The 25,860-nt window shown below is 41.7% G+C and overlaps 1 protein-coding gene across 1 annotated transcript; it reads right to left on the bottom strand.

Annotated features, from left to right (window-relative positions):
* LAP3 (leucine aminopeptidase 3) lies at positions 1-25,774 on the bottom strand. Its single transcript, XM_063107997.1, has 13 exons — positions 25,602-25,774; positions 23,081-23,196; positions 21,654-21,708; positions 21,083-21,188; positions 19,803-19,962; positions 18,312-18,476; positions 15,160-15,318; positions 10,486-10,610; positions 9,378-9,466; positions 8,341-8,443; positions 3,180-3,259; positions 1,078-1,187; positions 1-572 (listed from the first exon to the last, which is right to left on the bottom strand). Exons 1-13 carry the CDS (start codon positions 25,701-25,703, stop codon positions 383-385), a joined length of 1,560 nt encoding a protein of 519 aa, XP_062964067.1. The 5' UTR covers positions 25,704-25,774; the 3' UTR covers positions 1-382.
* Positions 25,775-25,860: the final 86 nt, after the last annotated feature.

Below are 25,860 nucleotides of genomic sequence, written 5' to 3'. Positions count from 1 at the left end.
GCACAAAAAGTTGAATTTATTGTTTCTGACAATTTGCATAGTAACTTTTAGTTTGCTCATGTTCCTAGCATCACAAATCTGATATACAATCTTGCTTCTCAATTAAAAACATATACTCTGAAAAGTGATTAGGACATTTTAAAAAAATTAATCATCATTTATAGAGTATTTTAAAAATCCTTGCCAAGCAAGATACTAGCTTTACCTTTACAAATCTTTGCATAAAATAATAAAACAAATCAAGGCATCAATTTCATTTTGTTCTACATTTTTAAATGCCATCCTTTGTTTCCTTTAAAAGGTTTTCATCCACTCATTCAAAAATATTTTGATGTTCAACTGTCCAATTTAAGACAGAGCAAGGAATTTTCAAGTATGTGAACTAAGCATTGTCTTGACTGAAGCGAAGTAAGAACTCTATCAGAGTCCTCGTGGGCCTCCCGGTCATGCCTTTCCGCAGATACGGAACCTCGTCTTTGTTGGTCATCACACCTGCTATGTCCAAATGTGCCCATGTAGAATGAGTCACGAATTCTTTCAGGAATGCTGCAGCTGTGCACGCTCCGGCAGATCTGAAGAGAAAGACAAAACGCATTATTTAACACCATGTAAATGTGCACTTAAAATTTCACTGAGATCCTGCATTCTTGCTAAGTAGGTTCTACTATCAGACAGCAAAATATTCTCAGATATGGCTTTAGGCAGTAAAGGATAAATTCTAGATTCCTTTTTCCCATGGTAATGAATTCCCATATTTCCTATCTCTTTCCCTTATCATTTGCTTAAAATGACATTTTAGATTTGAAAACATGCAAAATTTTGAGAACCCACTGGAGAAATACAAGGGCACTTCAAAAAGTTTGTGGAAAAATAGAAGTAAAAGATAACACAAATCATTACAAGACCTTTTTGAAGTACCTTCATACCTTGAAAATTCAAGACATTGGAAAGCTTACAAGTACTACACTGGAAGGAAACTGGATCGTTAAGCCTTTTATAAAGGGGATAAAATTGGAAATATTCCTTTTGGCAACCAAGATTGATTATAAAAATGTACATTTAGCTCATTTTACATACCTATATTTTCCAATGTTATTAACATCAGCAAGTTGGCAATCTACAACCTGTCTTGTATAATGTTCAAAGAGAGGCATCCTCCAGACACGGTCCCCTGTTTCAATGCTGGCCTAGAAGAAATAGGTGTAAGACAGGATGAAATAGATTCTGGAAAATTCACGACACTGACACACTCGACACATAAACGAAAGAGCTGTTCTTACCTGTTGCTCTAAAACATGAAACTTTAAAACAGGTTCCAGAATTCTTTTAGTTTATTAAAAGATTTAAGAATTATAAAAGAAACTAGGAATGTTGTAAAGCAATTTCACAAATCTACAGGGCATTTGCTAAAAGTCAAACTAAAATTACATGTTTCATTTTAAATTAATAAACTGGTATCTTGTATTGATTAAATACAGGCTTTGTGGGTTTAATTAGGGTGAAACAGTCTTTGTGAGGCTGGTCACTTTGGTGTGCTGGGAAACAAATACCTGGACCTGCACCACTGAAGACCAGATCCTGAGACCAGGTGATCTTGTTTGTTCATTCATTCATTCATTCGCCCATCCATTCATTCATCATTTATTGAACTTCTGCTGAGCACCACATGTTGGGGATATACAGAAATATTAATATTGAAGCCATAACAGGGATTGTAGGCTATCACGAGAAACAGACACATGAACAGATTGTTTAACTCACTGTGGTAAGAAGTCAAAGACGACCCAAAAGTGAAAAGTCAAGAAACAGCAATGTAATCTGCTATTTTAGGACATCAGTAAATATCAGATGAATCAGCCAAGGGCTGAAAGTGGCTGCCTCCAGGAAAACAGACTGTAGACAGCTGATTATTAATTAAATAATGTTTATGCAAATATAATGTTAGTTAAAAAAAAAAAAAGCTTAAATTTTTTTTAAAAGTCAAAACAAGTGACAATGCTGTGGGTGCCACAGTAGAGAGGGACACCAGGCATGTGGGAGGCCAGAGGAGAGGTCCCCTGAACCCGCCTTGGCAGGAGACTACTGAATTGAGTATTACAGGTGTTGGGGGGATAGGGCTCCCAACTGATGAGGTGACAGATAGGAAGGAAGGCAGTTTAGGGTAAAACATAAGTTTAGGACCTTAAACCAACCTCAAGATTGCATGCAGAGACATTTTGTGTTTGTTCCCCACTGGCGCTCAGTAAGCTCCCATTACTTAACTTGTTTAAAGAAAGAAAGAATGAATGAATGAATGAATGAATGAACGAATGAGCTGTCTGACGGAGCTCTAGCAGCCAGGTGGGTAGACAGGGTCTGGAGCTCAGGAAGGAGACAGGAGCAATGAGCAGAGCTGCTGGCTGAAGCCGTGGGAACAGGTGAGCTTCCCCACAGGACTATGAAGGGTAGAGCATGTGGCCCAGGCCTGAACACCAGCTGAAGCTGTGGACAACGGAAACAGTTTGCAAAGGAGACTGAGCAGAACTGTCAGAGGAGATGGGACCCAGAAGAGATGATTACTGTAGAAGCCAAGACCCAGGCATCACCAAGAGGTCACAAAGTTACACGTTGCCCAAGACAGGCTAAGATAGGCTAACAGTGGTGTCGGTGGCTGAAAGCCGATGGCCGTGGGTGAAAGCGTGTATGGGGGGTGATGGGATGGAAGATGACTGTTCGGAAAAGCTGGCTGTGGAAGGACAGGAGGGAGGTACAGAGCACAGCAGTTAGGGGATGTCCTTGTCACTGAACACTAATCAACGAGGGCACACTATTTACACAAGTCCTCTACTTGACTCATGACACACACTCATTGAAAGGCCACTCCTCTTCACAAAGCTGTCCTTATAACCTTTTCTACCTTGGGGATTCTAAACTACAGCCATGTTATTTGTAGGTCATTTTTATATCGTTCTGAGGCTACTGGAGGAGAGGAAGTGGTGTCATACCCCTAATTTAGGAACATTTGTAGAAGACCCAAAGCACACTGAATTGAGTTTATTGCTATGGTTCATTTTCAATTAAAAGGCAAACCCACAGCATAAAAATCACCATAACGTAGGGGTTGAAGAAATATGTCATTCTAAGACCAGAATAATTTATTCATCATCTCCATAACTTAAATGTCTATATATTATTCCTACCTCAAATAGTTTGTTCCACAGCCAGGATGAATTGGTAAAGACCCCGGTGGCACCTGACCCCAAAGCTATGTCCATGGCACCTGTAAGATACAAGCCCTCAGGTCAATTTCAGCCTCTTCTGAAAATGGGCTCCTCTGCTGCTCAGACCAACACCATTTAACCCTTTATCCTTTAATCCTATTTAATGGCTCCCTCATTTTTAAAAATAGATGAGCTTAGGAAATCATTACTAATCTTAGGAAATAAATCTTAGAAAATATTTAATATCTTCTTATGTTTTTCAAGCTAGAATTCACCTTGAATTATTAAAGAAAATGCAAAAAAGGAAACAATATCAAATACCATCAATAATCTGTTACCAGACATAACTGTTACCTATTTTTGATATTTTCTTTCAGACTACTTCTAAACATTTAACAAAAAATAATTAAGATCATATTACATGTGTTTAATTACGTATTCTTCCTTTTATGTTTTAAACATGTATCTCTCCTTTATAAACAAATGTGTACTTTTAAAACAGTCCACTGGATGGAGGTATAATTTACACACTACTGGCATTGACGCATTGCTAATTTTCCAGTACTTTTAATCACATCTTAGTATCTGCTATAAGACTTTGAGATGCCTTTTTTTAAAAAAAGTCTATTACTATGTCATATTTATTTGTTTCATCTTCATTTCCTTCTCCAACAAAGTTGTGTCCCATTGGCTGACTTCTTTTTCTAAATTAATTAGCATATTAAAAATAAAGTGAAGAAAGCAGATTCCAGGTTCTGTCTTGAGCAGACAATCAGGTATGGCAGGTTAGTGCTGCCTTTTTTAATTTTAGTAATAGCTCCAGGCAGTCTCACTTGTAGGCCCCATCTACATCTATAAACTCTGGGGCAGGGAACACACATCTGATTCCTAAGTATATATTTAGGGCCTAGCACACTGCCTGGCACAAAGGAGCTCAGTAAGTTGTCTGTTGAAAGGAAAAAGCATAACTTACTATTCAGCAGTACTAGGACACTCATATGAAATGTCAGAGGAGACAGCACTGAAGTTAGGGGAAATTCTGTATTTTTCACGTTTCCTCACCAGTATGCCAGGTATGTCCAAGTTGCTCCTTAATCCTTAACTGTGGCTTTGCATGAAACTTCTCGTTAGTGTCTCTCCCAAGGAAAACAGAAACTTGAAGATACCACTATATACTGTTTAGTAAATTTCTTTTTTCTTTTACTTATGGAACTTCTCATATATTACATTTCTTTGCAGTTGGAATTAGTGGCTGTATGACACTACGTTGAAAAATGCTCTATGCTTGCATGTTTGTGGATAAATATTTGTACAAACCTCTAACTTTAAAAATCAAGCTTAGATCCATTATTTCTTTCTGCTGATTTTGGTTAATCTTATCAGTTGCACACAGCACCACAGTGATTTAAACTGATTCCTTCCCAGGGCAGGCAACAGCACTTCCTCAATATCAGATAGCTCTGTGCCATCAGGGTGTTGGATTGTACAGTTTTTCCCATGAAACTATAAGTAAATTACATTAATTACTAGTTAATAGTAAGAAACTGCAAACCGTTGACAATTTAAGACAAACCACTGTTTTGAAGTGCTGACCCACATAAACACCTGTGACTCTACGTGACACTGGGGCAAGTCAGGTCTCTTTGGGTCATTTGCTCCTTCAAATTTGGTCACACTTTAGCTCCCATTATTTCTTAAATCCATCTACTTCTCTCCACCACTGCCGCTACCATCATCATCTACCAGCTGGATTATGGTAATAGTCTTTTAAAATAAAACTCATTGTGTCCTCGTTTGTGTACTAGTGAGTAAAATTAAAAAAACAAAAACAAAAACAAAACTTATCATGGAAAATTTCAAATGTACACAAAAGCAAAGAGAATGACATAATGGACATGCAGGTACTCATTACCCAGCATCAACAATTACCAAGTCATGGGCAAACTTGTTTCACCCCCACACCCAATGAATTATTTTGAAGGCAACTGCAGGTATTATAATATTCATCCTTAAAACACCCTGTACCCCAAGAGTCAACCACCACAGCCCAGCTCATGAGCCTAACTGGCTGCCTGCGTGTCCTCTGGCCCTCCTCCAGTCCATTCCCCACGCTGCAGGCTAGGTGACCTTTCCACGGTGCAAAATGATCTTCCTGTCTCCATGCCTGACACTCTTTAGTAGCCTTCTGCCACATGTGGCTCAAGACAAAACCCCTTAACTTACCAAGGTCAGCTGTAGTCTGGTGCCTACTGCCATATTGGCCTCGTGTGTCCCCGCCCCAGCCACACAGCCTTCCTCCCGGTCCCATCCACTGCTGCCCCTGTGCTCCCCACCATGAGGCCTCTGCACCAGGTATGCTCCCTCCAGATCCCATCTCAAGTAGCACTGCTCAAACTAAGATGCTGGGACCTCCCTGACCTGGTCAAATCCCCAAACTACACAGGCTCTTGCAGACTCCTTTTAGATCTCTTCCTTGTGTTTGTCACCCGCAACTTTAAATCCATCCGTGTGATTCTCTGATTATTGCCTGTCTCTCCCCTAGATTGCAGGCCTCACTTCTGTTCTGACTCACCACTGTGTCTGTAGCCATTAATATAGTCCCTCGCACACAGCTGAAATTAGATACATGTTGACTGTGTCAACAACCATGCATTTGGTATCCAGTATGTACTAGGTACTATGACAAGTATCTAACCAATATCTACAATTTAACTAATACCTTCGATGCCTACACTCCATGTATACGACGGGGGTGTTGGGGCGGACACACCTCCAGTTGTACATACACACTCATTAATACTCTATTTTTCAAATTAGTGGTTTGTTACATACTTATTCACTTGTCCTCAAAATATTTTTATCAGTCCCATAAGAGTCTTTAACCGGTTTTTAAATTTCTCATAGAAAACATGAAGACTAACCTTAAACATGTGATATATTCTCTTGAAGGAACAGAAAACGATAGACATAAATCTTAGTGTGTTCCACCTGGGATCCTGGCTCTAAAGATGATTTCGTTAGATACTTAAACAATTTGTTTTCAATAATTACAGATAATTACCACCACCAATTTCAGAAATACCAATAGCAGGGACACACGTTCCATTTTCATTATAAAGCATATTTAGAGCCCTATTCTAGGGTGCTAACTGATGATCAGTGTTACCAGAATTGCTTGACGAATATGTCACCACCTTCATTCAATCGTAAATTACAACCATACATTAAGAAAATGAAGAGAGGCACCATGCCTGACTGGCCATCCAGAACATGCCACTGCTCCTATAGTCTGGGTACAAACCTGCCATTCAAAGGCCAGTAACATCTGTTCAGTGTCTGTGATGTACCTGGCCCAGGTACATCCACATGTATCATCTCATTTAATCTTCACAGAAGGCCCTCTTGTCAACGAGGTGCTATTACACCTCTTTTACAGATGAGACAACCTAAAGCCTAGTGCAATGTCACATGCTAAGAGGCCAGACAAATTTTAAAATCAGATCTTCTATATCGAAAGACTGTCTCCTTCCTCCTGCCAGGAACTTGACGTTGGAAAGTGTTTCTTACTCTCCCCTTTGAAGCCTGGCTTCTGGAGCTCATAAGGGGTCAGTAAGTACTTGGAGAACTGAAGGGAACTCAGCCTTCAGCCAGGGCAGTGGCTGGGTAATTTGAAGGCTCACCCATCAGGTCGCCCTTAGTTACCTATGGCCCCCTCTCTCACCTTCTCAAACTCTCAGATTGGGGGAAAAAAAAAAAGGTTAGGGGTGGGAAAAAGTAATTCTCAAGTGGCAATTATGGAAATTACTAAGCTGTGAAACTCAAAGATATGCATATCAACTGTGGTTCCTAATTTATAGTGAAGGAGTGCCAGCTCCCAGCTCAACACCACTGCCCTCCAAACCCTTACCCTGGAAACTCCACCATCCACCTTCCATCTTAAAGTGTTTGCTGAACTGAACAGGGAGACCAAACCCATGAAAATACTATAATGCCAGTTTTAAAAAAGGACTCGTAGTAAATAAATCTGTGTGGCATTATAATACCCACAATTTCTGCTAACGTAAAAGTTCATGTCTCACATGGCCAGGGAAAGATTGGAACCAAAGAATAAAAACGATCTGAATTTTAATCTTTAAAGAGGTAGAGACAATTTTAGAATGAATTCCTAGAAAGAGAACTTCTAGATGAAAGATTATGAGCACTGGGATTTTGCAACAAGGTGACATCCCTTTGTCATCCCTTTAGGGATTCATTCATTGCTCCACAGAGCCAGCGGTGTCACAATTTTCCTTCACCTAATGCCTGTCACATACGGTGCTATATTAAAGAACCATCCAAAAGCTTCTTTCAGTCCTCAAAATTGCTCCTAAGAACTGATGCTTGAGGGGATGAAGGAAGTTGCTCAAGGCTGACCAAGCTGTGTAGGTGGCACAGCTGGGAGTCGCCCTGAGGCTGGCTTTAAAGCTCATGCTTTACATAGCACATTACACTGCACATGAACTTCTGTTAAATGGAGATCTTGCTACCTCTGAAATATTTTTATTTCTTTATAACACCAAGCATAAAAAGTTTGGAACTCAGTGGACATCAGATACATTATGATTAATTTTATTTAAAAAAAAGTTGATTTGGGGATTTATCACTAATCTTTTCAGATCTGAATCAAACGGTGATCCTAAAAGAAAACATCTCTCAGTGTTATTTTTAGAGGTCACTCTGGATGAGGTGATCTGACCCACTTGTTATGTCCTTATTTAAAGGTACAACCTGGAATGTTTTGAAACAACAAACCTAATATTAAAAACGTTTTACAAGGGCTGGCCCATGGCTCACTTGGGAGAATGTGGTACTGATAACACCAAGGCTGTGGGTTCAGATCCCTATATCGGGATGGCCGGTTGCTCACTTGGAGAGCGTGGTGCTGACAACACCAAGTCAAGGGTTAAGATCCCCTTACTAGTCAGCTTTAAAAAAAAAAAAAAAAATTTTACAACTGCAGAACCATTCCTTTGGTGAAAGATCTTTGAATGCTAATGGTGTGAGCCAAACTGAAGCAAAATAATGCCCTGAATAATGTGCGTGCACTTCAGGAAACAAACAAGACTTCCTTTGAACAAAATCAGGGAAAGCATCGTCTGACCTGTTAAGGTGGCAGCATTGATGATGAGCTTTGGATTAAAAGTGTGCGCGTAACAGAGAGCATCAGCCAGGATGAGTCTCCCCTCGGCATCAGTGTTGTCAACCTGCAAAGAGGAGGATCAAAAGAAAGAAACGGTAAGATAACACGACCGTGTTATCGGTAAGATGGCTATGGAAACTAGATACAACGGTAAGATGGCTATGGAAACTAGATACAACAATGTTTGATTTAAAAGTGGTAAAGAGCTAGTCTGACATTTTTCATCAAGTATCAAAAACACATTTGTACTTCAATCAGAATGGAAACGTATCTCATCTGAAGAGCAGATATAATTTAATAATCCCTGTACCAGAGCTGATGACCTAAGGCTGATGACTATGGGAGCTGAAAGAAAAAAAATGTCTGCTGGTTCATTTCACCAACAAATATATAACTGGAAGGGGCAAATGTAGATTTCTGAAAACAAATAGGCCACAGAGCTGAAGAAAGCTACAGCTAAGTGGCAGCCTGGACCCCCAGACACAAGAACTCTGAACATCAGCAGCCCTTTCTAACTCCATTCTGTTACAGTCTCATCACTGTAACAGAGGCCCATCCGCTTCGGGCACACACACATGCATGTGCCTTACAGAGGGCCTGCTGCCACCCCCAAGGATGCAGAGCCCATGATGTGGGGACAGTATTTTCCACCTGAACACATAAAATAGAAAAAAGTTAATCATAGCATAGGTGCATCCAGAAAACAGCCCATACTTTAGCTGCTTTACCATGCTCCGCAGGGCTGGCTCCAAATTCATGGGAATTTGTGTGTACACCATACAGGAAGTAAGAGGAACAATAAGGCAGGAAAAATATTCTTAAAATCCCTATAAAGAAATTCTTCTCACTTTGTTTGAAAAGCTACTGAGAACTAAAGACACCACCCTCCGCTAACATGGAGCCAGGGCTCTACACCCATTCGAGCTGTGGTTATGTGGCTACTATGGGAGTCCTTGAGGAATGCTACATAGGAAGTGCTGTGTATTCCATTTACAAACCTGTATGGTCTTCCCATTCCTGGCTCTAACGACGTCCCCAGGCTTGTTGGCCTTGCCGCTGGGCATATTTTCACAAAGAGGAGCCAAACCTATTGGAAAGAATATAGGACGGAACATGGGATGTGCTGGGTCCAAACATACCACTTATGAGAAAAGAGGCCACCGGTGAGCCATCAGAAGCATGCCAGACACGACACCACCTTAAGCAAGTGATCGAATTAGCATCACCAATGACACAACTGATGCTATGTGCATCAGCAACAGGAAGTCCATGCCACCTGTGTAGCACTCTTACTAAAGAAGTCTCACTTGATTCTAATATAAAAAGGAAACAACCAAATAATCCAAACTATGGAATATCACAAGACAAGCCTGGACCCTTCAAAACCACCAATATCATGAAATAAAAAAATGGTAGGGACAGGGTTCTAAATTAAAGTATTCAGGGGTGACATTTCCTGATGGGTGTGACCTACTTTCAAACAGTTCAGAAAATAAGGACTACGACACTGGCAGGGGGCATGACCTGCTTTCCAATTCTACCTTCTTGTGCAATGGATGTGACACTGGGTAAGTCATTTAACCTAAGTCTCTCTACCCGCTCCCCTCCTCTGAGACAATGGGTATTAGCAATGCTATGCTCTTCCAGTACTGTGTCTGCGAGTTGGCATCCTATGTACTGTAAAGTGCCATGTACTGAGCACTTTTTCTGTCCCAGGAACTTTCCATGTATCATGCCATTTAACCGGCCACAGCCCTTTTAGGCAATCAATAAATGAGCCAGCAACAGCTTTCCACCCTGACTACTTAGCATTTTTCACTGGAGTAAACCACAAACTTGACATTATGTGCCCCTGACCACCAACCACTTTTTGCAGAAGTAAAACAAATCAATCTAGTTACAGCCCACTGGTTGCGAAACACATTTAACTCAGTCAGTTCTAACAGTAAAACACTTATCTCAGCCAAATAGCTTCTGCTTGATGAAAAGCTATTAAAAACCATTTCTTGATCTTTTCAGATTAGAGGAAACAATGCTGTTGTCTCAATTCCACCATTTGACTGGATTCCAAAAGCTCTCCAAGATATAATCCTTTGTCCCACTTACCTATGATATTAATGGGCAAATCAAGCTTTGCAGCAGACACAATAGCTGAACATATAGTCGCAGCTCCTCCCATGTCAGCCCTCATGAGGTCCATGTTTGCAGAAGCCTTGATGGAGATGCCACCACTATGGGGGAAAAGGACAATGAGCAATACTAATAGCAAAGAAAAGGGTCAAAATCACTTTCTTATAAAGGAATATATAAACTGAGGGTTAACTACCACATAAAAGCATCTTATACCTGCCAAAGAAGAGTCAAATTTCTAAATTTTGCATCTGAACTTTTTTAATATATTAAAAGATGATATTGCAGTCTTTATAAAAGAAACAAAATAATTCCAGAAATATAGATAGGTGTCTTAGCTCACTTTATTTCCATTTGAATGAAATTCAAGCACTGTCACTAGAAATATTACCACATCACAGAATCAACACAGCTCAAATTCCATCTCATTAACTCATGGCTCCCACACAGATTGTCTTTTCAGCAAATTTTATCAGTCAATCAACTTATTGAACCTGCAGGTCATGAGCTGTTAAGGAAAGCTGACAAGCTCATGGAAGACTAGGAGCATTCTTCTCAGACCCACAGAAGCACAGAGGAGTCACTCTTCCTTCTGATACCCATGTGAGGTGCGCTACCTCCTTCTGATGGCAAAATACAACTCAAGAGTTGCGGGCACAAGGATGGTACTTACTCAAAGCCTCAGAGACAGTACTATAATGTGAGACCTGAGAAAGGTTTTAATCAGAAATTAGCAACAAACCAAACTACTTCCTCCAAATAGGCTTCTAACTAGTGACTTTTCTGCTTCCAATCTATCAGAGTCCAGAAGTGATGTGTTTCACAGGCCAGGCACAGAGCCAGGGACTTCAACTCTGAGTTCTAATTGAGATATGCTGCACACTCACTGGAGAGGTTTCTATCCCCTGCTCTGCAGTCTGCTTTCCCCTAGAAATCAGATCCTAACTAACTCTTACTTACTCAAAAAACACTTGATAATTAAATGGTTGGCATTTATACCCAGAACTAAAGATTATCCACTGGCTCAAAGTAAAGAAAGAAATACATACTGGGCCCAAGAAGTCCAGGATAACCCCAGAGGGGAAAGGGAGCAGGCTGGTGCATGTGAAATTTTTCTTCTATCAACCTGCCACATTTATCTCCAGGCCTCTTCTGGGAGTTCTACTCTCTATTTGTAAGTCTATAGCTCTAAAGTAACCACCAAAGATCAGCAGGTATCTTTGCTTGCCTTTTCAATCTCTCTCAAATCCATCCATTTCTTCTCTACTGCATTCACCCAAGTTGATGCCACCACCCTGTGTCTCTGGAAGTCTGCCAGGGCTTCTAACAGGTCTCCCTATATCAGTCTTAACCCTTCCATTTCATTATCCACACAGACATCAAATTTTTACCAAAAAAAAAATCTAAATCTCAATCAAAATCTCGGTAGGTTTTATTGTGCAAGAAAATGACAAACAGATTCTAAAATTTATATAAAAATGCAAAGGACCTAGCCAAAGTCATTCTGAAAAAGAGCAAAGCTGGAGGATTCATATTACTAGATGCCAGGCCTACTCAAAGCTACAGTAATCAAGATACAGGGTCATGAGGTACTGGTGAAAGAATACAGAGTCCAGAGAAAGATATACAGTTGTATGATCAATTGATTTTCAACAAAGGTGCTAAAACAGTCAAATGAGAAAAGGATAGTCTTTTTCAACTAACAGTGCTGAAATAAATGGATATTCGTATAGAAAAAACCCAAAAACAAACCTCAGTCTTTTTTGCACTACACAAAAACTCAAAGTGGATCATAGCCTTGAAAGCTAAAACCGACTTAAAAACTAAAGACTGGTAGAGTCAGGTGCTGCATAACAATGTCTCAATCAAAGACGGATCATACATATCACGGTGGTCAGAGCAATAGCCTAGGTGTGCAGTAGGCTGCACTACGTAGGTTTGTGTAAATACACTGATGTTTGCATAACGAGATTGCCTAATGATGCATTTCTCAGAATGTATCGCGTCATTAAGCAACATACGACCTTGGCATAGACAATTTCTTCGTACAAAAAAGTATGAATCATAAAATAAAGAATTGATAAATTATACTATTAAAAACTTCTGTTCTTCAAAAGAAACTACTAAAAAAATGAAAAGGCAAGCCCCAGACTGAGATAAAATATTCACAACTGAGTAACATCTCACAAAGGACTCATATTTAGAATATATCCAAAAACTTGCAATTCTGGAAGACAAACGCTCCTATTTAAAAAGGGCAAAAGATTTGAACAAACACCTCACTACAGATGATATACCAATGACCTATTAGCATGTTAAAAAATGCCTAACATCATTAGTCATTAGAGAAATGCAAATTAAACCTCAAAGAGATATCACTACATACCTACTGGTACAACTAGAATTAGAAAGACTGACAATACCAAACATTGGGGAGGGTGTAGAATAACTAGAATCCTTGTACACTGATGGTTGGAATGCAAAATAATATAACCACTCAGGAAAAGCTTGGTGGTTTCTATAAAGTTAAACATGCAGTGATTACACAACTCTGCAGCCCCTTTCCTAGGTATTTACCCAAGAGAAAGGAAAATGACCTTGGTTTTATTCCTTGTAGCCCAAAACTGAAAACAACCCAAATTTCCATCATCAGATCAATGAAGAGACAAATCGATACACTCCATCCATACAATGGAATACTATTCAGCAATAAAAAGGAAGAAATGACTGATAAGACCAACAACATGGACAAATCTCAAAGATACCATACTGAGAGAAAGAAGCCAGACATGAAAGATTCCATTTACACGAATTTCTGGAACAGGCAAAACTAATCTATAGTAACAGAAAGATGATTGGTTGTCTGGGGCAGGGGATGGAGAGGACAGGACTGCAAAAAGGCACAAGGGAGTTTTCAGCCAGTGATGAACATTTCTGTTCTCTTGACAGTGATAGCTGATGTATGCGTGTGTACATGTGTTAAAATCACTAAGCTGAATACTTCATGGGTGAATTTTACTATATATATAAATCCCACGTCATTCCCTCTGCTACAAACCCTTCAGTTATTTCCATCTGTTCTTAGAGCAAAGTTCAAAATCTAACCACCCGGAACGACCTAGGTCCTGCCTGCCTCTCCAGTCGCGTCTCCTTGTTCTCCTCATCATGCTCTGGTGTGCAGCCGCATACATACAGCCTCCACCTTCTTGCCTTGCAGCCTTCACCATGTTTCCGTGCCCTATAACACCAACCCTTGTCCCTGCTGAACTAAGTCCTCCTGATCTTTTACATCTTAAGCTAAAACTGACACTCCTGCAAGGAAGCCTTCTCTAAACCCAAAGACTAGGTCATGGCTCCTTGTTAAATACTCTCAGAAAAAAATGTAAATATAGATTTAAATTAACAATAATCTTTACCATAAGTATAAATATTTACATCAAGATAATAGCCCATGACAGCATGAAACCAACACAATTTGTAAGACATTTTTAAAATAGTTTATCTTTCACTATCTAAATTTTATTTGCTGTAGTGTTTTGTAATATCCACTTTAGTACAACTGTATACGCACATAACTTATAAATAAATGTGGTATGCATATTTTGGATGGCATGTGCTGAAAATCTTTTACTGATCGGCTACACAATGAACATCATTTGGAGACCAATGCTTTCAAGGAGAGAATGTGAGCCAGAGAAGGGAAGAAACAAGCGGGCACCAGGACCCGCTAATATAAGGAGACCATGCTGGCAGCCAGCTCTGCCAACGACAGAGGCTTCATGCATCTAGAAACACTCCTGCAAGGACTGGATTTCATTCATGTTTCACATGGAATTCCCAAAGAGGTACAAAAATGTATGAGGGGACATCAACATTTTTTGGTTCTCTAGCAGCATTTTCCCAGGAATCATGATTCCTTCAAAAGGAAATTCAGAAAATGCTACATTTTGCACCCTGGGAAGTCCTGAAGTTAAACAAACAAATCTCATTTGCTTTCTCTAACCTAGTTTTCTGACTAACCTTTTTATGCCTCCCACTCATTAGCATCCCTGAAACTAGTTTTGGTGGCAAATGCCTTCCATGGGAAATACTGAACTATACTGTCTTTTTCAACTCAACCTCTCCTTGGTTGAGATAACCAGATGTAATACAATTCTAAGGAAAACTTGTGGTTTGATAAGATTAATGGGAACTAGACTGGTCAGCTAAAAAATGTAACCTGAAGCAAGCAAAGGGAAGATAGCCTAATCCAAACAGCTGCATCACCATTATCCACGTGGAGAATCTTTAACAGCAGCAGAGAAGAATCTAAGTGCATGGTGGAAAGATTTTAAAGCATTTTAAAGACAAACGTCAATTTGACTTACTTCCGACTCTACTTATTAGGTATGGGGCTCTGAACGTGGTTTCCTTACCTGTAGAATGTCCACAATACCTAATTCACAGGGGTAAGATTTGGGCTAATATATGTAAAATGCCTAATCATCACTAACATATAGTAAGCATTTTATAGGTAATAGCTTAATAAACTTAGAGCAATGTATAAGATTCAAACAAACACCATTCTTTTGAATCAAACTATGCACCAAATAATACAAGTGTATACAAAGCACTCACCAAAATACAAAGCAAGACACCATAAAGAAGTACCTGTCAAAAGTAATTCCCTTCCCAACAAACACCAGGGGCGGTTCACTTGAATGAGGGCTGCCTCTGTAATGAATTTCCAAGAAGACTGGAGGCTCATCGGATCCTTTGGCCACACTTAGGAATGATCCCATTTCCTGTTCCTCAATCCAAGACTTGGGTCTAAAGGAAAGAAAGGGGAAAAAAAAATTAAATATACTGTTACCTTTATTTCAAAATAACTTAGAAAAAAACTCATGAGTGTGTGAAAAAGTTTAATATACAAGCTCTTAAAATTTACACACGTTAAGGCTTCAATTACCACATCCTATTACAGGCTTTCTGTATAGTCTTGAGCAAGTCACTTGATTTTGAGCCTATTTTCTCATCTATAAAATGAGGTCAATGATTCCTCCACCAGAAGTTTACAGAATTATTGAGAGAATTCGTGCATTGTACCTAATACAATGTCAAGTAATAGTGTGTAGTCGATAAATAATTATTACTTGCTTCCCCCCCCCCCCACAACTTACTCTAAAGTTTTAATTCAAAAATGAAACTAGAAAGGCTCTGAGTATAAAGATTGCTTAAAGATAGTTAAGGGGTCCACTGCTTTATTTTTGGTATTTCTAAAAATGACAAAGGGCTGGCTTGTTAGCTCAGTTAATTAGAATGTGGTGCTGGTAATGCCAAGGTCAAGGATTCGGATTCCCATACCAGCCAGCGGCCAAAAAAAAAAAGAAGAAGAAAATAATACAAAAAAACTGACAAAGCTATAGTCCAATGACTAAAATAAAATATCCTATTTCCTTGCTACTTTAGAACTGCTGGAATTCTACCTTTTCAATATTGTCCCAGTATTTCTCACAGTCTCAATTACAGTTTGAGATGTCTCTAATTGAAGCAGGAACGCTATTAGTTCTTACATAATAAACATAGGCTCAACTGGGATAATAGAATGGAAACAGTCCTTAGTGCAAACTAGAAAACTGAAGCCACATTGCTATTCTTTCTAGGCTGGGGATGGAAAGGGCTTTGTATTGACTTCTGGCCGCAGTAACTAGGCCAAGAGGGAGATTCAATACTCCCACAGACAGACCAGCAACAACCATACCCAAGGAATACTCCTCTGGCACCTGCCTATCCATTAGTTGAAACTATTAAACTAGGATTGCATCTTGGAGGAATGGCCACCAAACTTCAAAGGGGAAGGAATATAAAAATAAGAGATATGATAATTAAAAAATCACTTCAAAAAAAACAAGGACTATACAATATAGGCATTTTAAATCACAAACTTGGTACTTGATGTTTTATGAAAGGCCTGCCCTTCTGAAAGAACTGTCTGTATTTCTCTGATGTGTACCCACCCACACTGCAGGGGCCGGGTGCAGCTCCATCTCAGTGCAATAAGTCATCCCCCGCCCCCAGGTCTTGCCTGGTCTCTGGCTGAACTCCTACCTGGGCTTGGCCACAAGGCTTGCAGTTTCCCAAGGGGCACCGTGCACCTGGCCCAACTCTTGTCTGCTGATGTCTCAGCAACCTTCGGGACTCTGCTTAGGCTCCACATTCTTCAGCAATCCCCCTCAGCCCTCTGCTCCTACAGCACCCTCTGCATGCCCCATTTACCTGCCTGCTCCTTCCTACAAGATCCTCATTTCTTTGACGACAAGACCACCATCATGCACCTTTGTATGTCAAATTCCCAGGCACATGGGAGGTGCTGTCACTATGTGTATCAGCACCACCATCATTTGCTAACACATAGTAGCTCTAGTGTCGCCTCAAATAAGACAAGGAATAGTCTCCGCCAGGACACCTTTACAGAACCTAAACACTGCTACATATTAAACATATACTAACCACAGCAGAAACTGTATCAAGTCCTAGGCACTGTGTTTTCTACAGATTACAAATTTTTATTCTAGACCACCGGGGCTTTCATGAAAAATGTGAACTCTACTCACAATCAAGTACTGAAGACTTCTTTTAAATGGAAGTTCCCATGAGAAACAACTCTGATAATGAAGAATCCTTTAGGCAAAGCCAATACCTGTCAATTTGTTTTCATCATAAATCCTCAAGTGCTCAACTTGGTTTGCTTAAAGGGCTGTGGGGAGATTCCAAGAGGGTAATGGAACCTGGTGGAGCAGACTTTAGGTCCCACAGCCCAACTACTGACAACAGCACTCAGCACTGCCTGGGGCACCAAAGCCGGAATCTAGCTGAGGGAATCTATGAGCAGAAATTCTCATGCCATGTCTAGTTGGGCATGCTGCGTTCTTCACTTGTTTCAAAGAATGAAAAGATAAGAATTCACCCAAACAAAACAAAATATGTCAGTTCCTCAAAAAGTTAAACGGAGTTACCATTTGATCCAGCAATTCAGCTCCTAGGTATCTAACATGTAGAAACAACCCAAACTCCCTCAACTGATGGCTTGGTGGGAACGGGGTAATGGGGAGTGAGTGCTAATGGGTACAGGGTTTCTTTTGGGAGTGGTGAATATGTTCTATAATTGATTGTGTAGAGTACTACTCTGCCAAAATAAGAATGAAATTCTGCCATTCGCAGCAACATAGATGAACTTAAAGAAAATCATGTTAAGTGAAATGAGCCAGGCACAGAAGGGGATGGAAGGAGGTTAACGAGAAACTGATAAAGGACCAGAAAAAAAGATTACAATGTATGATGTTGAATATACTAATTATCCTGATTTGAGCATCACATATTGCAGACAGGTATTGATATTCAACTCTGTACCGCACAGATATGTACATCAATTGTTTCAATTAAAAACAAGATAAAACAAAATAAAATAAAATTGATTGTGGTTATGATAACACAACTCTGTCAATATACTAAAAATTGAATTGTACACTTTACATGGCTGAATTGTATGGTATATGAATTATGTCTGAATGAAGCTGTTACAACACACACACGTGCATGCACAGACTATGTAGTGTGAAGTCATGGCACTCTCTCAAAGGCAAGGAAAGGTAAGAGAGAAAGAACCTCAAATGAGCCCTAACCTGGTTTGTGCATGGCCTCTGATGGGTCACTGCACTTCTCTTAAGTTACTTATCTGAATAGCGAGGGAGCTGGATTTTGGGATTTCGAAGACTCCTTCCGGCTGTAAGATCCTATGAGTCTATGACATAACCCTGAATTACCTGACATGGACCTCTGTTTTACTACTAGCACTTTTAAGATTCTTCTCAATAATTTCAGCAAATCTGGTTGGTGTCATCTCATTGGCTGGAGTCTCCATCAGTTGGCGTGCCAAGTTCTGCCCAGAAGCAAAGAGTACTCCTTTCTGCCAAGCCTCCTGATCCCCACTGGTAGAAGAAAGCACAAAGCTACCGTTAAATGACATCTCAAGAACACTGACCATTTTGCAACTAGGAGAGGCTCTCATCTTAAAAAAATATAAGAGGAAGACTACAAATGAAAATTGATTGACTCACTGGACCTGGATTCATTCTTTGTGATCTAACCCAGGGCACTAGTCAGTATCGTGTGAAGAGCTAGAACACATGGTTCCCACTGAGCAGAACTAGAGGGGAGCTGGTTCACATTTCACTTCAGAATACTTGGCTGCATTAAAAAGGGGGCTGGACTGGTGGGTCTCTGGAGCCACACAAATGGATGGAAGAGGCTTCCATGGAAAGGCCCGTTTGCTCTCCTTCACATCAGGAATGATGCAGCCCCAAGTGCTAACTACAGATCAGTGCACAGCAACAATTCTGATGTGGAACTGAAGGCTTTCCTGATTTCTTTTGCCTGGGTCAGGGCTCTAAATTCCAGCCCACAAAAGAGTAAGGATTAGCTTTAGAGGAGAAAGGATCGGGTCATGGGTTTCACAACCCGAGCTCTTCTTGTGCACATCAGGAAATGATTTGGGTGTCAAGGAGATGAACAAAAAACAACAGCTAATGGCCTGAGAGGGTTTACGGTGTGCCACACATGACATGTTTGTTTTTGAATCATCATAAAAACCTTATGAAATCAAAATTACAAATGAAGACAGTGAAGCACAAAGAGATTTCAGTCACTAAACTGAGGTCACCCAGTGAAGAAGTGGTGGAGCCAGGATCCAAACCCGGGCCAGCTGGCTGCAGGGCCCTCATTCTCAGCCACTCTGTCACAGCTGCCAACCCCCAGGATGAGCCAAGGGCCACGCCCTGTAGGTCTTGTACTGTCTCCTCCTGACTGTAGGGACCTCATCTCCCAGAACCTAGAATAGGGCTGGACTGTAAAAGGTGCTCAATGATCTGCTGAAAGACAAGTCTCCCCACTAGACCTGAAGGGCAAGGACCAGACCCCCTCATCTGTGTAGCTCTAGCACTCAGTATAATGACAGCAGATGCTGGTTAAATGGAAATCATCCCTCTCGGGTAAGAGACAACTTGGCTGTTGCTTCTTAGCAGCTAAGAAGCATGGAGGGGTCTAGGGAATCCCAGGGGAACATGCACATGACAAGAGCCAGGAGCAGAAACTGGGGACAGTTATCACACTATTACAATAGCTGAGATGACAGGGGAGGAAACAGACAAGCTGCATGCACAGCGAGCTCGACGCTGAAAAGCAGGCAGCTCCTATCCAAAGGCCACGCTGTCAGAATGCCAGGGAATACCACCCTCATCCCAGTTTCCTTCCATCACCTTCCATAGAGCTTTGCCGACACAGCCACCTTCTTCTTCTGCTTTAGGTCATCGTACTCATAGAGACCAAGCACGGCTCCTTCTGCAGCTGCCTGAGCATCTCCACATGGATCCACCTCCACGGAAGACAGCTCCAGGTCTTGAACCTGCCTACACCCCGCTTCAAAAGGACACAGGAAGCAGAAAACTGTCATCAGTCAAACACCACTCAAATAGCAGAAGACAGAGGCATGATGTGGTGTGCCAAGGAAACAACAGGACTGTGGTTCATACCCCAGCCCTGACACTTGGCCATTCTGAGCCTCCATTTCCTCTTCTGTAAAATGATGACGTGAACGTACCCCACAACTAGTGATGAGGACAGACTGACGGATGAAATGAACACCTCCTCATAAAGCAGGGCAGGCCCTCAGTAAGTGGCATTATGACTAGTATTATTTATGAAGCACTATGATTTCCTGATGAAGCCCCCCGATCACCAAGAGCTTCCCAGATTAAAAATGATAGAGAAATGATGATGTTGAAATTCTAGCCAATGAAGTGAGCAGAGTCCATTATTAACACAACGTTTTATTAAGATCAGGTCAGCAAAAATTGCCATATAAAAGTGCTGAAATAACCACTTAACATGAACTTGGAAAGAAAAATTAACAAGCATTTATGATATACACGGGCCAAAGATTAATCATGCCAATGATCACTGCTTCAGAAATATGTTTCAAAGCATCTTTTAACCACAGTCTCTCCATGGTAAAGGCTCGTTCTGCTGCTCAGCTATAAAGCGACTCAATAGCACCTACCTCAATACTTTCAAACCATCCATGGGACGAACGGGGACAGGCACACACATCTTGCTAGTAATAAACAAGCACCTCACACTTTGCTTCCATTTCTCTGATTTGTAGATATGATGAATCCATGTTATTTAAAAGTTGAGCAACACCAGGGTTGCATTACAAAAAGGAAAAAATCCACACGCCACAATTTCTGGTAAAACATTGCCAGCTCTAAGGTCAATACTACCAAGAGTAAATAAATGGTAGTAAAACCTCCAAACATGAGATGTAGAAATATGAAAAATAAAAATTCCATAAGCTAACCTTCTGTATGTCTTATAACGCATACTCAGTAAGGGAAACTGAACTTTTGTTAAGATGGGCCATTTCTGTATGGATGTGGTAAAGGTGATGATGGTAAAAGAACAATAGAGAAGAGAGATGATCATAAAGAGCAGATCCTTAAGAATCTTTACCAACATTAAACTTAAAAAGTAAAATAACCTGCCACAGCAGCTCTGATGTTTTCTTTGCCTTCATGCCAGTTTTCCTGGTCATCGATTCCAGCTGCCTTTTTGCCAAGGCCAACTAACACCACGCTGGGGAAGTCCTGTGTCACAAATACACCAAATCAATCACTTTAATTCCTTACAGCATTCATTTCCAGCAAGATGGTACACAGGGAGAGGTTCACTGAGCTGCCACACAATTACTTCAACCTCAGCACCTGGCTAAACTCACCGTGAAATTTGGCTGTGGTTTTTTTTAAAGCCCTTGTGTCTTGCTAAATTTTATAACTTGTGTGTTTGAAAGGTAGAGTGAGGCTAGTCCTGCAAATAATTCTGTGTAAGACAGTGCCAAAAGTAACAAAGAAAGCCATCGGATTGAGAACACAAGATACGCAGTACTGTTTGATAGCAATTTACCTTTTCACAATCTTGAATAATACTTCTAATAGTGGAATCGAACCATAAAGTCTAATATAATATTCAGCATGACCAAGCAGTCACAGTTCTTGGTACATAGTAGGTGCACATTGAGGGTTTACCAAATGAATATTATCTTTATGTCATACCTGATGTAGACCATAAAAGGTTCGGGTTTTGCCTGCCTTCAGAGGTGGTCCAGATCTAAAACAAGATGAAATAGATGTTTTAAAAAGTAGAATTTGCTCTGCTGGCTTGGGAAGTGAGATGAACACATCTTTACAATATCACAATATTCTAACGCCTTCTGTGGATTTGCTTCATTTATGTTTTCATCCAAATACAGAATGCCCTCAGGCTGGATTTCTTAGATGCAGCACTTCTAATTTTAGCTCAAAAATAATTCAGCAAACTTTCGGTTTAGATTTTACACAAACTTATTTGGAAACAACAACAGAAAGCAACGCCATAGATGGGTAATGAGCAGTCGCACAGGAGATCTGAACACTGGATGACAGCTGAACTGAATGAATCTTAAAGCTTACCAATAAATGACACAAGACACCAAAACCACCATGGTAATCCAGGTGGCTGACCTGACTCGGAGGTTGTCTGTGGGGGCTTATCCACACATGGGATACTGCACAAATTCCAAACCAGATGGATACACAGTAGTAGCCAGAAGCCTGGAGTACAGATGCTCTGGTGCCGCAGATGAGTCATGAGTTAGGAAGGCCAGTGTGTTCTGTACTCTAACAGGTTAACATTTAGATTAACGAATTAATCAAGGCACTTAAGAAGGCTCTGTTGACTGCTGAAAGGCTGGTAATTGAAAGGAGATGCAAATTCTGTTATCCAATGATTTGATGATTACTATGATTATTAGACTGCATCTATTAGATTCTAATAGGTTATCTATAATCTGAACAATACCTAGTTACGGTGGCTCATGCTGACACTTCTATTTCTGCCAAATGTGGCCTGCAGCTCCAATGTTTCCCTACTTTCTTTAGACCCTGCTAATCGGAGTTGTTGGAATCTCAGGCCCCACTTAGATTTACTGAATTAGAATCTGCATTCTAACTACTACCCAAGTGATTGACTTGTGCTTTAAAATTTGAGAAGCTCTTATAACTTCAGGTATGCAACAGAAGAGCAGAACCCTTAGGCTGTTTTTAATTATTCTAGGGACCCTGCTGTCTCCCACAAAGAAAGGGAAGTTAAAGGAGGTGGAGAGGCTGGTGGGAAGGTGGGCAGGGAGGACGAGGGTGGGGAAAACGAACTTGAGCCAGGAGAGTGGGCTGAGGAGATCTGGTACTTTCTAGATCCTTCAGGGTCAGTCTTTCACAACAGGCTTGTGATTGGGACGGACACAGTCTGACTTCTCAGAATTGCAGACCTACCATACTGAAACACAAAGTGCCAAGCACATACCAGAGACACATACTTTCACTTCCACTGAGAAGTTTCTGGCCCGGATACTTCTGTGCTATTTTATCTACTGATAAAAAGCACAAAAAAATATTCTCTTTCAATTTGGGGCTGCTTTATGAACTGGCCCCCAGGTAACACTTACATGTTCAAAATTTCTCTCAGCTTTCCTGCCACCAATTTATCAAAATTCTCTCCTGCACTTGTAAATGGAGGCACATCATCTTCTTCTTCTTTGGAATAGATCCCTAAAATAAGGCCCTGAGAACAAGAAAAAGAGATGAGTATAATACAATTAGAGTAGGTCCCGCAGAGAGGCTCAGGAGTCCCCAAATTCCATAAGGAGCAAAAACAATTCCACCAAAACTGTCCTCCCCAAGGACAGAAAAACAAAGCCCAAAAAGAAGCAGGTGCTGGGCAGTCAGTTACATTTGCACCCTGCCTAAGTTTTCCAAATTCCTGCCAAAGCAAGACTAATTGTTCCCCGTCCCAGGCCTTGTCCTAGGTGTTTGTGGTCACTCTCAGGAAAGGGCTTCACTTTCACATTAAACAAAAATAAATTTGTTTCAAGAAAACAAATCCATTTGTTGCCAAGTTACACCCTGCAGGGGTTCAATACGTGCCACCCCAAAATATGCCACTTTGGCATATTGGCATGTTGACTATTGTGAGGCGAAGGCACTTTAACAGCAGGAAGGGCTCTCTTTCCGCCTAAAAGCAGGTCATAAAATTTCCCACGAGAACAGGAAGAGTAAAACATTCTTATCACAAGACTGGGAGTCGACACCCAAATGGACCTGTACAAACAAACCTGCTAAAATAAGCCTTATCTTCCATTAATTTCCCCCATATATGAGGGTACTACAAAAAGTTCATGGAAGGATTTATGTTATCTTTCCATTTTTCTCCCCATGAACTTTGTGAAGTATCCTCGTTTTTCCTAGTCACTGTCCCACAATTTGCTGCCCCTAGCCCAAGCCTCTCTGTCTTGTCACATTCCCACAATTTATCACTCTTTGTTTAAAAGGGTATGTAAGCTTTTGGGCCTTCTTCAGGTCTTCGTTTTCCTTTTGCAGACTCCCGTGCACACTTGAAAATATTAAATAAAATCTGCATGCTTTCCTCCTGTTACTATGTCGTATGTCAGTTTAATTCTTAGACCCAGCCACAGACATAGGAGGGTAGAAGGAAGTTCTTCCTCCCCTACAGCCCTCAAATGCAAATCTCAGATATTCTGGGACGCCAACCCAGTAAAGCCAATAGCTACTCCTGCCATTACTAGTAAGTACTCTAGCCAACTCACAGACCGAAAGAGAGAAAAAGGATGCAACTGCACAGGCAGGAGTAGAAGCAGAGCGTTCTGCCAAGCACTTACTGGCTTTCCCCCACTCCCACCACTGCCCGCTCTCATTCACAAGCCCCAAACCCCAATCGCCCAAAACAAGAAGTAAACATGGTAGTATTTGCTTTTGCACAGCAATTTATGACTTTCAAAATGCTTTGTTTGCCTTATGGCAACTCTGTGAGGTGGAAAGAAAGCGTAGTCTTACTCTCACTTTACATATAAGGAAACTGAAACCTGGTCTGACCCACTAGCCTGTGTGTGGTAGAAATGAGCGAGAATCCAGATGCCTTCCCTCTTGGTCTTTGGTCTTTTCCACAAACCGCACAGACACTTACACCAGACAGTGCCCTTTGTCTTTTTCATCAAACAATATTCCTCGGCATTGGTAACTTTGCCAGGTTCTAACTTTCCTAAGACTGTTCATTGCTGGGGATTCCATGGAACCACGCAGGGAACAGAGACAGGACACAGCTATTATCTGGGTAGAATGTGACGCGGTATGGGAAAGAGCACTAGACAGGTGTCTGGTCCCTCTGCCATCTGTGACACCTGCAAGAGACCTGAGCTCAAGTTCCATCTAGAACATCCGTCGCCAGGGACGGTCACTTGTTTCTGGTCCTCAGGCATGACTCCCAAACCTGTCCTCATTCCACTAGGATTTCTCTTGCCAGATCCTTCACATCTGAATAGTGTCGTTACTCATAGTTTTCTGGAGCTCAGTGAAGTGGACAAGGCTTTTCTTCTAGAAGACACCCTTAATTGCACAGAAAGATGCGTCTCTCTGCCAAGCCTTTTTCCCTAGAGAGCCATTCCTTTTCTCCAGAAGCCCTTTCAGGCGACTTACTCCCAAAGCACCTGTGTTTTCCTGACCTGTCCTTTCATTGAGGGAGGGGTCTTGGTGTGGAGCCCTGTGACAGGCTGACTCCGGGACCTCAGAAGACGTCTCACCTTACCAACCCTGGGCTTCCCGGAAGCTAAGGTGGGAACAGCACCGGCACCGACCTTTCCTGGGTCACTGCGAGGACTACACAAGATGATGAGTGGAGCAGGCGCAGACAGGTGAGAACCCGGCACTCTTCCAAGCGAGATCGCACCCTGAGAAGGCAGCCGGCTGGGGGACCCTCGGGGACCCCGGCAGCCCCGCGCCGCCGGCCCCTGCCACGGCCGGTCCCCGGAAGGGGAGGGCACTTTTCTTTTGAATCATTTTGCAGCCTGGCGCTTCTAGGAGCCCCGGAAACTGCGGCCTCGACCCGCCCCGCAGTCCCCGTCGCCCGCGGGCAGGGTTCCCGTCGCGGCCCGGGAGGGAGCCGCTGACTCTCACCTTCGTCATGTCTACGGCGGCGACACTCTGGCCCCAGAAACGCTTCACTCCCAGATGTCGGACGGCGACTCGCCCAACAGCCGGAAGGGGCAGCCAGAACATATTCCCGGCTCTACCCCCTGCGCCGCCCTACGGCGAGCACGTGGCGCACGGCGGGCGGGCGCGCGCCTGGGGGACGGGGCTGTTGGGGGCGTGTCGGCGCGCGCGCACTGACAGGCGGCCGCGCGGGGTCGACGGGCACGCGCCTGGAGGAGCTACG

The sequence above is a fragment of the Cynocephalus volans genome, chromosome 9 (assembly GCF_027409185.1).
Source record: "Cynocephalus volans isolate mCynVol1 chromosome 9, mCynVol1.pri, whole genome shotgun sequence".
NCBI classification, from domain to species: domain Eukaryota; kingdom Metazoa; phylum Chordata; class Mammalia; order Dermoptera; family Cynocephalidae; genus Cynocephalus; species Cynocephalus volans.
The sequence above is the reverse complement of the archived record's forward strand: the minus strand, read 5'-3'. Positions and strand labels throughout refer to the sequence as shown.

Bases quoted from the DNA above. Each gene is read 5' to 3' on its own strand.
- LAP3 (XM_063107997.1), bottom strand. From the start codon at position 25,703: ATGTTCTGGCTGCCCCTTCCGGCTGTTGGGCGAGTCGCCGTCCGACAT. The intron at 9,467-10,485 runs GTAAGTGGGACA...TCTTTCCAATAG, and splicing joins TTTGCCCATTAATATCATAG to GTTTGGCTCCTCTTTGTGAA. The intron at 8,444-9,377 runs GTTTGTAAATGG...TCCTCTTTGCAG, and splicing joins GGAATGGGAAGACCATACAG to GTTGACAACACTGATGCCGA.